General features: G+C 37.7%; 1 protein-coding gene across 2 annotated transcripts in view; it reads left to right on the top strand.

Moving 5' to 3' along the window:
- MGAT4A (alpha-1,3-mannosyl-glycoprotein 4-beta-N-acetylglucosaminyltransferase A) overlaps positions 1 to 14,064 on the top strand; it is a 79,871-nt gene that overhangs the window by 36,909 nt on the left and 28,898 nt on the right. For both annotated transcript variants that reach the window (XM_061377928.1, XM_061377927.1), the window contains 4 exons: positions 1,301 to 1,434; positions 12,123 to 12,169; positions 12,723 to 12,836; positions 13,432 to 13,507. In XM_061377928.1, the coding sequence (XP_061233912.1) occupies positions 1,301 to 1,434; positions 12,123 to 12,169; positions 12,723 to 12,836; positions 13,432 to 13,507 (371 nt within the window). The remainder of the gene's footprint in view (positions 1 to 1,300; positions 1,435 to 12,122; positions 12,170 to 12,722; positions 12,837 to 13,431; positions 13,508 to 14,064) is intronic.

The following is a 14,064-nucleotide window of genomic DNA, read 5'->3' as shown; positions in this document are numbered from 1 at the left end:
TGCACCTTATCTGATTGATGTGATGGTTGTTCATTATTACCTATTTTGTGGCAAGGTTTTGGTATGGGGTAGATTCTTTGAGAAGCTGCTAGAAGGTTTTCCCTGTGTCTAATGGAGCCAATGCCAGCTGGCTCCAAGACTGACCCACTGCCGGCCAAGGCTGAGCTCATCAGCAATGGTGGTAGCACCTCGGGGATAACGTTTAGGAAAGGAGAAAAAGTTACAGCACAGGAGCAGCTACAGCCAGAGAGAGGAGTGAGAATACAAGAGAACAACAGCCCCGCAAACTCCAATGTCAGTGCAGAAGGAGGGCAGGAAGCGCGCCAGGTGCCAGAGCAGAGATTTTGCTGCAGCCCATGATGCTGCCCGTGGAGAGGCAGGCTGTGCCCCTGCACCACATGGAGGTCCATGGTGGAGCAGATACCCACCTGCAGCCCATGGGGGATCTCACACTGGAGCAGGGGAATGCCCAGAGGAGGCTGTGACCCCATGGGAAGCCCAGGCTGGAGCAGGCTCCTGGCACAGGACCTATGACCCAAAGAGAGGAGCCCAGGCTAGAGCAGGTTTACTGCAGTACTTGTGACCCTGTGGGGACCCATGCTGGAACAGTCTGCTCCTGAGGGACTGCATCCTATGGAAGGGACCAATGCTGGAGCACGCGGGGGATGTGAAGAGTCCTCCCTGAGGAGGAAGGAGCATCAGAGACAGCATGTAATGAACTGACCACAGCCCTTTTCCCCATCCCCCTGAACTGCTGGGGAGGAGGACGCAGAGAATTCAGGAGTGAAATTTAGCCTGGGAAGAAAGGAGTGAGGGGAAGGTGTTCTAAGATACAGGGTTTATTTCTTATTATCCTACTCTGATTTGATTGGTAATAAATTCCATTAATTTTCCCAAGTCGAGTCTGTTTTGCCTGTGATGGGACCTGGTGAGTGGTCTCTCCCTGTCCTCATCTTGACCTTTGAGCCTTTCGTTATATTTTCGCTCCCCTGTCCAGCTGAACAGGAGAGTAATAGAGCAGCTTTGGTGGGCCCCTGGTGTTCAGCCAGGGTCAATCCACTGCAAGTATACAATAATCTGACATGTCCAAGATTACTTTCTTTTCGTTTGCTGTTTGTTCTAAATGTTGGTGACGATGATGTTAATCATGCTCCTGATGATGGGTGGTATATTTTTAAACAATTTTTAATTACTGTTATCTCCATCTATTAACTCTGCATTTCTTAAGCAGTGCTTCATTACTAGGTAAGATTCTTGTTTTCAATCACTGAAAATACATTTCTGGTTTGTTTGATTTCAGTTTCCATTGTAATGGGAATACCTACAGTGAAAAGAAAAGTCAAGTCTTACCTTACAGAAACTCTCCACTCCCTTATTGATAAGCTGTCCCCTGAAGAAAAACTGGACTGTGTTATGGTTGTCTTTATAGGAGAGGTAATCACTTAAATATTTTATGCACTTTCTTTACCTGTCTTTATAACTACAAGTACCACTCCTTTCAGCAGTTGATGAGGTTCTAGTTTTTCTTCAAAATGTAGACAGATGACTCATTCCATAAAAAGGAGACTGCATCAGTCTTGTATTTCTGATAGAAACAACCCTGAAGAGCCCAGATTTGTCTGTTTATCAAGGGAATAGTGGACACAGAATCAGTGGACTGGTTATTTCTGTTCACGCATAGTGACAGACATGTGCTAATTACCTTATTCTTTCAACATCAAAATAATGGCTAACTGACTGCTGTCATAGGGAGGATTCTTCCCACTTTCTTCATGCTACTGCTCAGTCCTTCATCACATGAGTGCTTCAGTTTGAGATACTAGGCACAGATTGTTACTGGGTTTATTTTCTGGAGAGTGTGGATATTTTAAGTCCAGGCTTTTTTTACAGACTAATTCAAACAGTGTTCATTTGGACTGTTTGGTCAGTTTGGCTCTGATTTAGTGGAAAACAAATTTGGGAAAATGACAGAGTGCTTTCAGAAATAATTCTGTTGACTGCTGGGAATTTCATGTGCTTATTTTAGTCTGTATGTTTTTCTTAGAAACTTGACTTGGAGAGTGGGAAATGTGTATATATGTTTGCCTATCATCCATCTAATCATATAGTGCTCTACTGAAACATTGTTCTGTGAGGCCCATAGACGAAAATTCGAATCCTCTAGTTATTACTGAAAACAATTTTTAATCCTGTGAGCCAGTGTCTGTTCAGGGATGAATCAGTGAAAAAATAGACAGACATTTTAATACTTCTGGTTGTATTATCAGCACATTCTAAAGCTTTCCTTGAAAAGTTGGCAAAATTTTTACCTGTACCTGAGAACTGATTCTTACAGTGTTCTTATGTAAATTGTTCTGCTTTCTCTTTCTTGACAGTCAGTCATAAACTTGTCTGTCTGGATAGATCCTGCTTTTCTGCAGCAAATGCTCTTAAAACATTTATGTGGAGTATCAAGAGAATGATACAGAATATCAAGAGAACAGAATTCATTCCAAATTACTGGAATGCTGAGTTTTTCATCACTCTGTTAGCTGGAGTAATTTTATGGCCTTTTATGTAGCTTCATTTTCAAGGTTTAAAACTGAAGTTTCATTTTGTTTAGCTTAAGTAGGTTTGAGCTGTAAAGACTCTGTGTTATCACTGGACGCTGTCTTCTACAAAACTTAGAAGTGTCCCAAATTGCACAAGGTTTCTTGTTGCTTTAGGCAAGCCATATTGCTATACCCAGGTTTTCCACAGCTAAACAGCTTTCTTCCTTTGAGCTGGTGTGAAATTCTCTTTCATCTTGGGAATGATTCTACAACATTGACCATAAAGGAAGTGAACATTTTAGCATGGGAGCTATAGCTTTCGTGCCTTAGGAGAACTGTTGCGATACCATTACCCTCTGTTATCACTGTCTTTGAGAGCAACATTATGTGCCTACTCGCATCTGATATGGGCACCAGAGCCGCAAATGTCTGGGGAAATCTGAAGAACCTAAGCTTAAATTTTTGTCCTGTTATAATCATTCCTTAGATTTCCATTTCTTTTTCTTTACTCCATCCAATTTTATGTCTTTTCTGCTTTACTGTTTCTTTGACCATGTTTCTGTTTTCTGAAGTTCAATATCTTATTGTTTGATTTGTAATTGCTAGCGGGAACTTTTTCAGTGATTACTAAGGAACAGTAAATACTTCAGCTATGCTGTGATTTTTTTGAGTTATTCTGTATATTTCAGCTTCCTTCTGCAAGATGAAAAGTGTAGGTTTATTAAGCAATTTCTCTGGCTAGTTGAAGGAAGGCCTGGTGGACTTCTTTCTCCTTAAACAAAAGGAAGGGCTTTAGCTTTTAAAATTGCTTTGTCTGTGGGGTTTCCTACCCTAAAATGTGTTAGACTATTGCTGTCATTAACTTGTGTGCATTAATGAAAGCTTATTTAATAACACATTAGAGCTTTGACCAGATATGCTTGTATCAAAAAGGACAGCAAAAGTTTCTGAAAAAAGATACGGCTGCTGCTCAACTTCTGTACAGTTTAAGTAGAGCAAGAAATGGTTATCGTGTGAGGTTAGGTAATTTTGCTAATGAGCTTTAAGTTACTCTCTGTGCTTTGTCTACAGCTTGTACCAACAAAAAAAAAAAGCACAGGACTTTACAAAATTGTTTTTACCAGAGAGTTATGTGAAAAATGGTATTTTAAAAGGATTTTAGTATTTTCTTGCTGACTTTATTTGTGAAATCAAGTTGACAATCTTTAAGAAGCATTGCTGGGAGCTGTAGTCATGGGCTGTAATCTCTTTGAACTAAGCACCCTAGAAAACTCTTTTAATACTGCTAGTTTTTTTAGCAGTTCAATCTCGCTCCTTTCTTGTAAATTTGACTTTTTTACTAGAAGACAAGTTGAAAATTAAGGCTAATGGCCTTCTGCAAACAGCATGAACAGTGTAAACAGATGAGCTGGTAAATATAGATGCATTATGGTTGCTAAATAGAGATCTGCGTATTCATTTACTGTATGGATATTTCTCAGTAATGTAATTATATACAGTAAATTTCCATACTGGAAGTTCAAGGAATTCTAAAATATCTCAGCTGATGTGATATCTAATCATCAAATAATTACTAGAATTGCTTGACAGTAAGCTGCAGTTGTCACTGTAACTGACATATGTCTGTTCTCCAAATAACTTTATTGCAGAATAATTTGTAGGCATTCATTAGGATGACTAATAAATAGGCATGATTCAGTGTACGGTTAATCTTTTTACTGCTCTTCACTATGTTGCTAGTACATGGGCTCATCAGGTAACTTGTAACAAACAATTCAAATCTCATTAACCTTCTCTGTATGAGAACTTGCTATCAGAAAAAAAAACTATAGACTCTATTATGAAGTCCAGATTAAAATTGTTGTCTAGTATTTTTATTTAATAAAGTTTGTCATTAACATGGGAAAGAAGGTTTTGAAGTATCATCATAGTGGAACAACAGACATACATACACACACATTACTGAATATGAGAGAAATAAGAATACTTTTCTGATACCCAGGCTTTTTTCTTTTTTTTTTCTCCTGTGGGGAATCTCATTTACCATGAAGAAAATTCATCTCAGACTTATTCTAAATATATCACAAATTATTGTCAGTCCATTTCATTAATCAGTGACTGCACTTAGCACAGTCTTTTGTATAAACAGTAATCAGTGTATATTGGAAAGACTACAAGCCCTTGATTTGACAAAAAATATTAGAAAGGCAAATAATTTCAGTAAGAATCAAAAGACACTACAGGTATGAAAAAGTGTTTTGCTCATTCTCTATGCTACTGATTACATATAGGGAGTGGTTGACCAGCTATTTGTTCTTGGAGCACTAGACCTTATGTTACACTTTCTTGCATACTGCTTATTCAAATCTTACTCTAGTGCTTCATGTGTGTACAATTTACTTAGGCTAGAAAAGCTTGCATATCTTGATTATCTTTTACTGTCACCATGCAATCTCTTCATGTAAACAGTGGCTGCTAAATTAAAACATGTTGATCTTCAAAAGTGTTTTTTGTCTGTGTCTCTGTGCTCCTTTTGTGGAGAACGTTTTACTCTTTGGAAAAGCTTCTGTACTGGTTGGGTAAGTGTGACACAAACACCAAGCAAGGTACCATCCTGTATTCTGGTATGAACAAAGCCTCTGCAAACTAAGCACTGAGTGCACATACTAGATCAAACCCTGCTGAGCCTGTTTTGGATGTATTAATATTGGAGTACTATATGTGAAACTTTTCCAGCAAAATAAGCAGGCTTGTATTGTTATCTATTCTTGCTCTGGGCCTGAATTGTGTATCTCTTTGATCAGCAGATATCTTGACAGAAAACAAAGGAGTATTTTGTATCTCTTGCTCTCAGCATGGGTGTATTAATATAATCAGAGAAGTTCCATCCATTCAGCTGGTTGTTGAACACTTGAGAGCTGCCCTGTAGAGTGTGTTCCTAGTCCTCAAAACATCTGACTATGTGTCTCAAGTTGGAGAAAGACCAGTAGATCTTAGCATACACATGTATGTAATATATATGTTTTGTTGTTTTGTTGGTTTTTTTTAAGAAAGCTAGACAAGGCTATTGTGTGATACGATAACATTATATTCACCATGTAGTTTTAAAGGCCTACAGAGATGGTAGCCTTTGTTTTGGACATCTCACTCAAAACTGATCAGGATGACCACAATTTCTAGATAACTGACAGCTCTTTTATGTGGAATGGTAACTTGGCCTGACAGTGGGAATTTGAGATACTTAAAACTGCTGTTGCAGTGACTGCTGATACTGGGCACTGTCACAGGATTGTATGTTCCTGTTTGCATGGCAGGGAGTAGCAAAGTTTTTTATATAGGACTAAACCAGTAATAATCTTTCTTAGATCTGAGAAAACATCCTTGACAGGATTTGAAAACTTCCATGTACCTGTGACAAATTCACTGCCTCAGCAAGAAGATAAAATTCAGGATTGTGGTCTTTTCTCAAACCCTAGAGTTGAATGACGGAAGTGCTTCTCTTTAAGATACCTTTTGAGATGCACCTTGTCCACAGTAACTATCTGGTGCTCCTGGTAAGGGAATATTACCGTTTTCAGAGTTGTATCTCTCTTTGGTATCATTTAGTGTATTTGTGAGATGGAAAGAAATAGTAATAATCTGATTTCAGATGCATTCTAGTAGGTGACTTCATACCTGGATGATTGACTGAATTGACACTTTGAGTTTTGGGCAACACTGTCAAATTTTGCTGCTGTGGTCTTCCTTGGCTTAAAGATAATGAAGACAAATTGCTTCTATCCTTCAAATAAAAGATACCTGTAATAGAAGGGTGCTTTTGACTGTACACAGCAACTACCTATCTTCTGGAAAACAAATAATCTAAACCTTTTTAGAAACTTACAGGCTCACCTAAGGGCAAAAAAGGCTTCTCAGGTTGCCAGGCCACATACGCTGATTTTTTTCAGACTCTACAAACCAGACATCATCTTTAATACACACAAAACTAGCAGAAGAGTATATGACACTTAACAATTTGCATCTGAATGTCCTGAGTTGAACTGTCCCTTGATTTTTCTGTTTGGTTTTTTTCTTTTGGCTGGCCTTCTTAAAAGCTAAACCTATTTTCTGGTGTGGTGTTGTGGTTCACAGCACAGTCTGTATGAATGTATGCCCTCACAATTGAGGAGCTGACATGCAGAGCACAAGGGTAGGGAGAAGCAGGAATGGAGTGCTGCAAGAATGTACTTGTGTTCCTATTCCTATTCCAGCTATTGCTGCCAAAAGCTTTGCATTGTGAAACCCTGTCCTGAAGTGAATTGGGTTAATAACAGAAATGATGGGAGAGAGATATTTCTTACCTGTGTGGTAGAGCGTGAACTTTCAGTAAGGGAGAGAGGAAGTCATTAGCTCATGTAGCACACAGAGACTACATTTTGCTTATGTAACATTAGACAGCTATGTTAGGGCGGTATTCTGCATTGCTGGGTTTTGCTTTGCATCTTGTTCTCATGTCTCCTGTATTTTAACTTGAACTTGCTGCTTCAGACCTGAAAGCAGACACTGTTTTCTTGAAAGTAATTTTTTTTTTCAGCTACATTTGTTGAACTCGAACAGATATTATTGCCTTAGGCTTTATTTATATCTATACATTATTGCAACCACTGCAGCACTCCTCAGGACTTTTCTTCACTGCATAAATAGCCAAAAATAGGTCCAAATTCCACTTTAGTGACTGCATTTTCTTGTGTGAATTTTAATGCCTTGTATATAGGTTACTATATAACCATGTACTTTCACCATGTCAAGGCAAATACACGTTTGTGTTGTCTTTTCTGAAGGCTGTTCAATTTTGCATTGTTTGTTATTATTTAAAATACATTGTAAAATTATTCCACCCCTATTGTACAGGGATGATGAAAGATCAAATAAAATTGTAGAAATTAGTAAGCAATGAAATGACTGCACTTCACAGATTAGCGTGGTTGTTTGCCAGAGATTTTTTTTTCTTTTTGGAAGATGTTATTGAGTAAGTTAAGACTTACTACTGTTAGATTTCATTCAAGAATTAACATCTGCATAGTCTAACAGCCTAGATAAACCACATTGTTTAGAATATACTGCACAGTTAATGTCTGGATTTCTCCCCTCTTTCTCTGCAGATTTTCTTCTTGAATTTGTAATATTTTGATATTCTGCATCTTAATTCCTTTCCTGGTGGCCTGCGGGGGGGGGGGGAACCCAACCAAAAAAAAACCAACAAACCTTTGGAATTTTGATTCTTAAAACTCGAATCTTGGGTTACTGTGACAGTTGGCTAGCTGTTAATCAGAACTTTCTAACCTCTTGTTTTGTCTGCTAGCTAATGCATTGCTATGCACATGCTCAGTCATAAAAATCAGTAAAAAAGATTGGAAAGTTCATTGCTACTCTGGTTCCTTGTGTTTGTTATGAATACCAATGTTCAGACAAATCTTAGAATAATTGCAAATTTGAGATGCATTCTTACCTCAACTAGAGAAGGTACTTCAGGGAGTTGTAGGGCAGCATCTGACAAAAACTGAGGAAAATTAAAAACTTATTTTACTGACAGTCTGAAACTTTAGTTCGGTCCACAGTGGACTCTTTTAGATCTTTCTTTCAGAAAGATTCATCAAAGCATTCTACATGTCTGTCTCATCAAAATTGCTGATGTAAGGAGCTAAACCTTAGATGTTGCCATGTTCACAGGCTTACGAAAGTCTGTAGATCTCATAAGCTAGAATCTTCTGTTCTTGCTCGAAGTTTAGATAGGCTCAAAGGCGATACTGGTGAGGTATCTTGAAGAGGAGTCTACTGCAGAATATTGAATACACAAAATCACATCTGTCTCAGGAAGTAACCTGAATTGAAAATAGTTGGAGTGTGGTTGGCAGCAGGAGGGAGTATTGTGTATGCTTGTCCTATTCTTCTTCTATGCTATGCTCATGGCAGCCACTGCTGGAAGCAAGATGCTGACCTGGATCAATCTTTGGCCTGATCTGGTATGAATGAAAAGAGGAGGATGTCTCACCCCAGGTGGTCTTGCTTTCTCTCAGAGATCAGTAATTTCATAAGGCTAGGAAGAAAAAACAAGCATAAAGATTTGAACTGCTGATACTGAAGTAACCACCCCTGCTTATGCCTTTCATTAGTTCCCAGCAATCTACCAAACAGGACAAACTTGTTTGTAAGGCTTCGTGTGATTCATTGATAAGGTGCATCTTTGTGGCTGGCACTGTTAACTCTTAGGTTGTGGCCTATCACAGTTCTGCATTTAATCACTTTAAAGGAACTAATTCTTAAATTTACTTTTTTTTTTTTTTTTTGCTTCTTTTTCTTGGGTCCCAAAATCCTAGGGATCACTTAGTCTTCAACCTTAATAGTTTTACTAAGAAAAAATTCTGGGTTTGTTATTGCCTTCTGGTTTGGTAGACAAAACCATTCATATCTTTAGCCTCAGGTTGTGCTGCTTTGGTTGGGATCACCAGTGACATTTCCTTTCAACAGCAGCAAGCAGCACTGATACCGTGAAACAGAATTTAAGCTCATCATAGCTGCTCCAAAGTCAACCTAGTATCTGCCAGATGATCTTCACTGGAAGCCTTGAAGAACGGTTACACTTTGTCTTTCATGGGTGACTTCCTTTTGATTAATCTGGATTTGTCTTGTTCTGTTTAAGATTCTTCGAGAAGACAAGGGTATTACTCCTTATGCAGTCTTGTGTCCTGCAGGTTGATAAAGAGGACCTTAGGTTTTATATCGTCAAGGCAGTAATCACTTCCTTCCTCAGAAATGGGGAATAGGTTTTGGTCAATAATAGGTTTGGATTTTGGTTTTTTGTTGCTTTGTTGTTTGTTTGGTTTTTTTTTTTTCCTGCTTTCAGTTACTAGCTGAATTTATCGCTACTGCTTGGAAGATCCTTAGGTTAGAGCAATTATCTAATCCTGATTTCCTTCCATCACTACCCTGCAAAGTATTCTATATAGTTAACTCTTCCCTTGGGCATAGTCACAGCTTGATCAAATTTAGTGCATATTCTCATATTTATTTCATGAGGGTTGTGTGAAACAGCTTACATGTGCCGCCTTCCTGGGACATGCCCACAGCTGAAGCATGTTGGCAAAGATCCCACTTACTGTTAGGCTTGGTAATGAGAGGAGTTGGTTGCCTCTGGAAGTTCTCTGATATGGAAATGTGACAGTCAACCTGCTACCCTGAGGGGAAGAGTTTGGTGTTGAAATCCTGGTTCTGAATCTCAGATGTTGCTGAAATACAACTGCTTATTTAGAAATAATGGCAGGATATCAAGTTTTTAATGCATTTGATCATGTGAAAAATGGCATAAACTCTTTTAACCTCAATGTTCTTTTTCATTCTAAAAATGGTGTCCCCTTTTGCACTATGTTGATACAGTGGTTGTTGATTCAGAAGGAAGGCTACTTATTAAACCAGCAGTGGTATTTGCTGTATCTCGTGTTCAGTGCAGCTAGACCAGAGCATCTTGATGCTGTGTGACACCAGCACAGATTACAGTATGAAATTGGAAGATTACAGACTGCATCTCTTTAACATGAAGCTATTGTGATTGCAGCTCTGCCTGTGAAACTGGCAACCTTTTGCATGAAGGACACAAATGAATAAGAGAAAGTAGGGGAAAAAAAATCTTTTTCCAGGCTTTTCTTTCTTTCCTGATTGTGGTGAATTCTATGTAAGTGTGTAAGGCTTAAAAGCACTAGCAAGGCTTCATGGCATATCTTCAAAATGCATCAAAACTATGTTTGTTCTCAGGAGATGTGCACTAAGGCACAGACTTGTGACCAAATGTATGCTTGCAGCTGGGATGAAGTTAGGCATTTATTTTCATCTCTGGAATATTGTATAGACACTAGCTGTGTTTCTGCTCTGTAGATGTATATACATTAATGTGTATACATATATATTTTAAATCTTGCCTTTTTCTGTACAATTGCAGTACAGTCTGTTTAACAAGTACCTGAGTTATTAATGCTAGACGAGGTAGTTGAAGTTTGGTGTGCCAACTAGAAATTCAAATTGCTTGTCTTTTTTGTATGCTGACTAAAGAACAATTTCTGTATTTTTTATGCTTAAAAGGTTAAAAAAGAGAAAAATGTTTCAGTTAAACATGGATATACTAAAATTATTTTTAAGTAGTCTTTAGATCACTGATTTGCAACTGCTACACACAGCATAAGAAGTTATGTCTTAAACTCTGTTCTAGTAATGAACTGTGTGTGAACAATCCATATATGTATTTTAAGACTTGGTGATATATCAAGGTCCATGTGGACCTGTTAGTCTCCATGTGTGAAACTCACTGCAAGATGAGTTTTAAATTGTGAACACCTTCCCTGCTTACTAGAACTTCTGTCCAGCACTAGGCGTAACACTTAGGAAGAAAACATGTATGAAACATTTATGAAGCATGCTTTCTACTCACATTTGCTTGTGGTATTTAGAACCTGGTTTTGGAAGAAATCCACTTTGTCCTCTTTGGAAAAGTGTGCGTCACTGGCATTATGTTGGATTTTATAAAAATAAATCTTTAAAAATAGGAATGGTGATTTTTAAGATCAAAGGGTAAGCACTTTTATCAAACAAGATTACTGGTTCTATAGAAATGTTTGGGAGGGATTTATTCTGTATTTGTATAATCCTTTAATGATAACATGCATTACAAATTCATCAGAAAAACTGAACTATTCCTTTCATTTCAAAGGCAGCTATTTCTCCAGAATCCTCATAAGCCACCAGAACCCGGGTTGATCTATAGACTTGAAATTTTCTATTGAAAACAGATAAACAGTGAGTCAAGTTATTAGATTAGGAAGTATAGCAAAGATTAGGGTTTTCAGTAACATTTATGAGTTCACAAACTCTTTCCTGAAATGTATGTATATGACCAAGAGAATAGGTTAAATAATTGGCCAGTTCTGGCAAGTTAGATGATCTGGACTTTTCCAGAATGTCATGATCTGTGTTTTAACCAAAAATTAATTTTTAGAATCTATGCATCTTTCAGAACTGGGTGTTTGGTAGGATTGATAGTCCCTGAAATTTAGTCTCTGATGCAAAAAAAACCAACCCTAGCTGTCTATGGCTGGGTCATCCGTGCTTTAAATGTAAAGTTTAGGAGATTCATTTCTGAAGGAAGAGTGTGTGTTCAGTGACCTGTGTTTCAGAAAGCATTCCTTGGTAATAGTGTCATATATGTTATTATATAACAATAATGTGAAGTTCTTCCTATACAGATGCTCAGTGATCATTTTGTCCTTAAGAGCATGAGGGGTTGCAAGAAAATTCCACACTTGGATTAGAGCTGTTTGTAAAGTGCGGATATGAGGCAAATATTATTCTTCTCTGTTTACAAAACAGTTTGTTCTGCATTACACATAAGCCATAGTTACAATGTTTTAGTTGCAATATTTTCTTATATTACTCAAATATCTTACATGCGGAAATTGAATTACAAGTACAGCTACGTCTAATGTTTATTTTACTGGGTTGCTTTAAAATGTAGCTCTGAAACTGTTAAATATCCTATTTGGGTTTTCTGTGTTTGTGTTTTTCCAGACTGATCTTGATTATGTTAACAGTGTTGTTGCAAGCCTGGAGAAAGAGTAAGTTGTCATTCATTTTAATGGAGGTTTTCTTAGCTTATTGGTGAGTTTGCTTTTTGGGTGGCTTTTTTCTTTTTCTGGTGTGTTTTTTTTTTTTTTTTTCCTGTGGTGGGTTTTTTTTTCCTAAATCTGGTTGTGCTAAGTAATAAAAAGTATTCTGGAAATATGAGATATCATGCATTTTTGTTTCTTAGCTGTTTGGACGTTTGGACAAAAACTCAATAGGTGACAGATTAAGGGGTAGTGATTCAGTCAGTTAAATTATAAAACAATAAATGGGATTGAATTATTTGGTGCAACATCAACAGATGGGATTGTTTCAACATGCATGGAAATTTGTGGCATCTGTGGCCGGAGGCTATACTGATCTGAAGAAGATGCTAAGGAAAACAACACTTTTTATATACTTCTATTTTTTTTATACTTCTATTTTACATGCTTTGTTTGATTAAGTCATTGCAACCAGACACAGTAACTGTACCAACAGAAAGCAAGCAGAAAGTCTACAGAACTCAGACTCTCTCATGTGATTTTAGGATGTTTCTATTGACAGGTTTTCTACAGAGATGAATTCTGGCTTGGTGGAAGTAATAGCCCCTCCTGCAACTTACTATCCTGACTTGACAAACTTGAAGGAGACATTTGGAGACTCAAAAGAGAGAGTGAGGTTAGTTTATTCACTCAGTTCTATTCCCATCTCCTCCCACACCCAGCTTTTGTTGTTTATGAAATGGCAAGTGGGATGTGAATTCTTGAAATGTTTCCTTACTGTAATTCTTGAAAGTGTGGGGATGCTAAAAGTGCTCTGTGAATCCATCTAATTCCTATCTGCATGCTGTTCTGCATGTGATCAGAGCCTAATGCTGTGCTTGGTTGAATTCATTTAGTGTTAAATTCTGGGAGGAGAACTGACACTTTATATAGACTTTTTTGTTTACTGTTTTTCTTGAAATACAGTGTAAACCCCAGTAATTCCAGCTGAATTACCATTTAAAATGCACATTTGTTTTTAGTGAAATGTCAGGGAATTTTCACAAAATCACATTCAAGTTAAACCGGTTTTATGTCTGTATTGAAGCATGAGGTGAAAGCTTTGTTCCTTTTATTCAGACAGAGGATTTCCTGAGGGAACAATGCCAAAAGCAACTCCCCTAATATTTCACTAACATGCATCATTCTTTATAGTGACATTTACTTTGCATTGCTAGTGTGTATTGAAATACTTTTTTTTCATAATTCTTAACCTTTTAATTTCATTTCAGATGGAGGACAAAACAAAACTTGGATTATTGTTTTCTTATGATGTATGCTCAGAAAAAGGGGGTTTATTACATTCAGGTAAATTTATATTCTTTGTTCTGAGATAAGTTTTCAAATGAGCATTGAGAAACTATGCTACTGGTCACCTCAGGAAGACCCATACAGAACTTGATTCTGTAGTTGAAGGAGTGCATTAAATATGGAGGTTATGGTATATGAGGAAGTAATTTGTGGAGGACACTGCCTCTGAAGTAGAAAGCAATTTGTCCTATGTGACTAATTTTCTTTTAAGATGCTTAGTAAAAAAAGTGAGGAATACAGGCAGCTGCCTAGGGAAAATCCACCTGCACAGTTCTAAATGGAATTTGAGTTAAAATCCAGTTTTACTTTCTTTTCAAGGCAAATGCAGCATTAGTTTATTTAGAATCATAGAATGGTTAGGGTTGGAAAAGACTTTAAGATCATCTAGTTCCATCCCCCCCTGCCATGGGCAGGGGCACCTTTCACTAGACCGTGTCACCCAAGGCTCTCTCCAACCTGGCCTTGAACACGGCCAGGAATGGGGCATTTACCACTTCTTTGGGCAACCCGTTCCAGTGCCTCACCACCCTCGCAGTAAAGAACTTCTTCCTTAT

Source organism: Neopsephotus bourkii, unplaced genomic scaffold, assembly GCF_033783945.1.
Source record: "Neopsephotus bourkii isolate Nb327-2 ecotype Australia unplaced genomic scaffold, CSIRO-AGI_Nbou_v1 NB_1760, whole genome shotgun sequence".
Classification (NCBI taxonomy): Eukaryota; Metazoa; Chordata; class Aves; order Psittaciformes; family Psittacidae; genus Neopsephotus; species Neopsephotus bourkii.
Note: the sequence above shows the minus strand (reverse complement) of the source record. Positions and strands in the feature narration are given on the sequence as shown.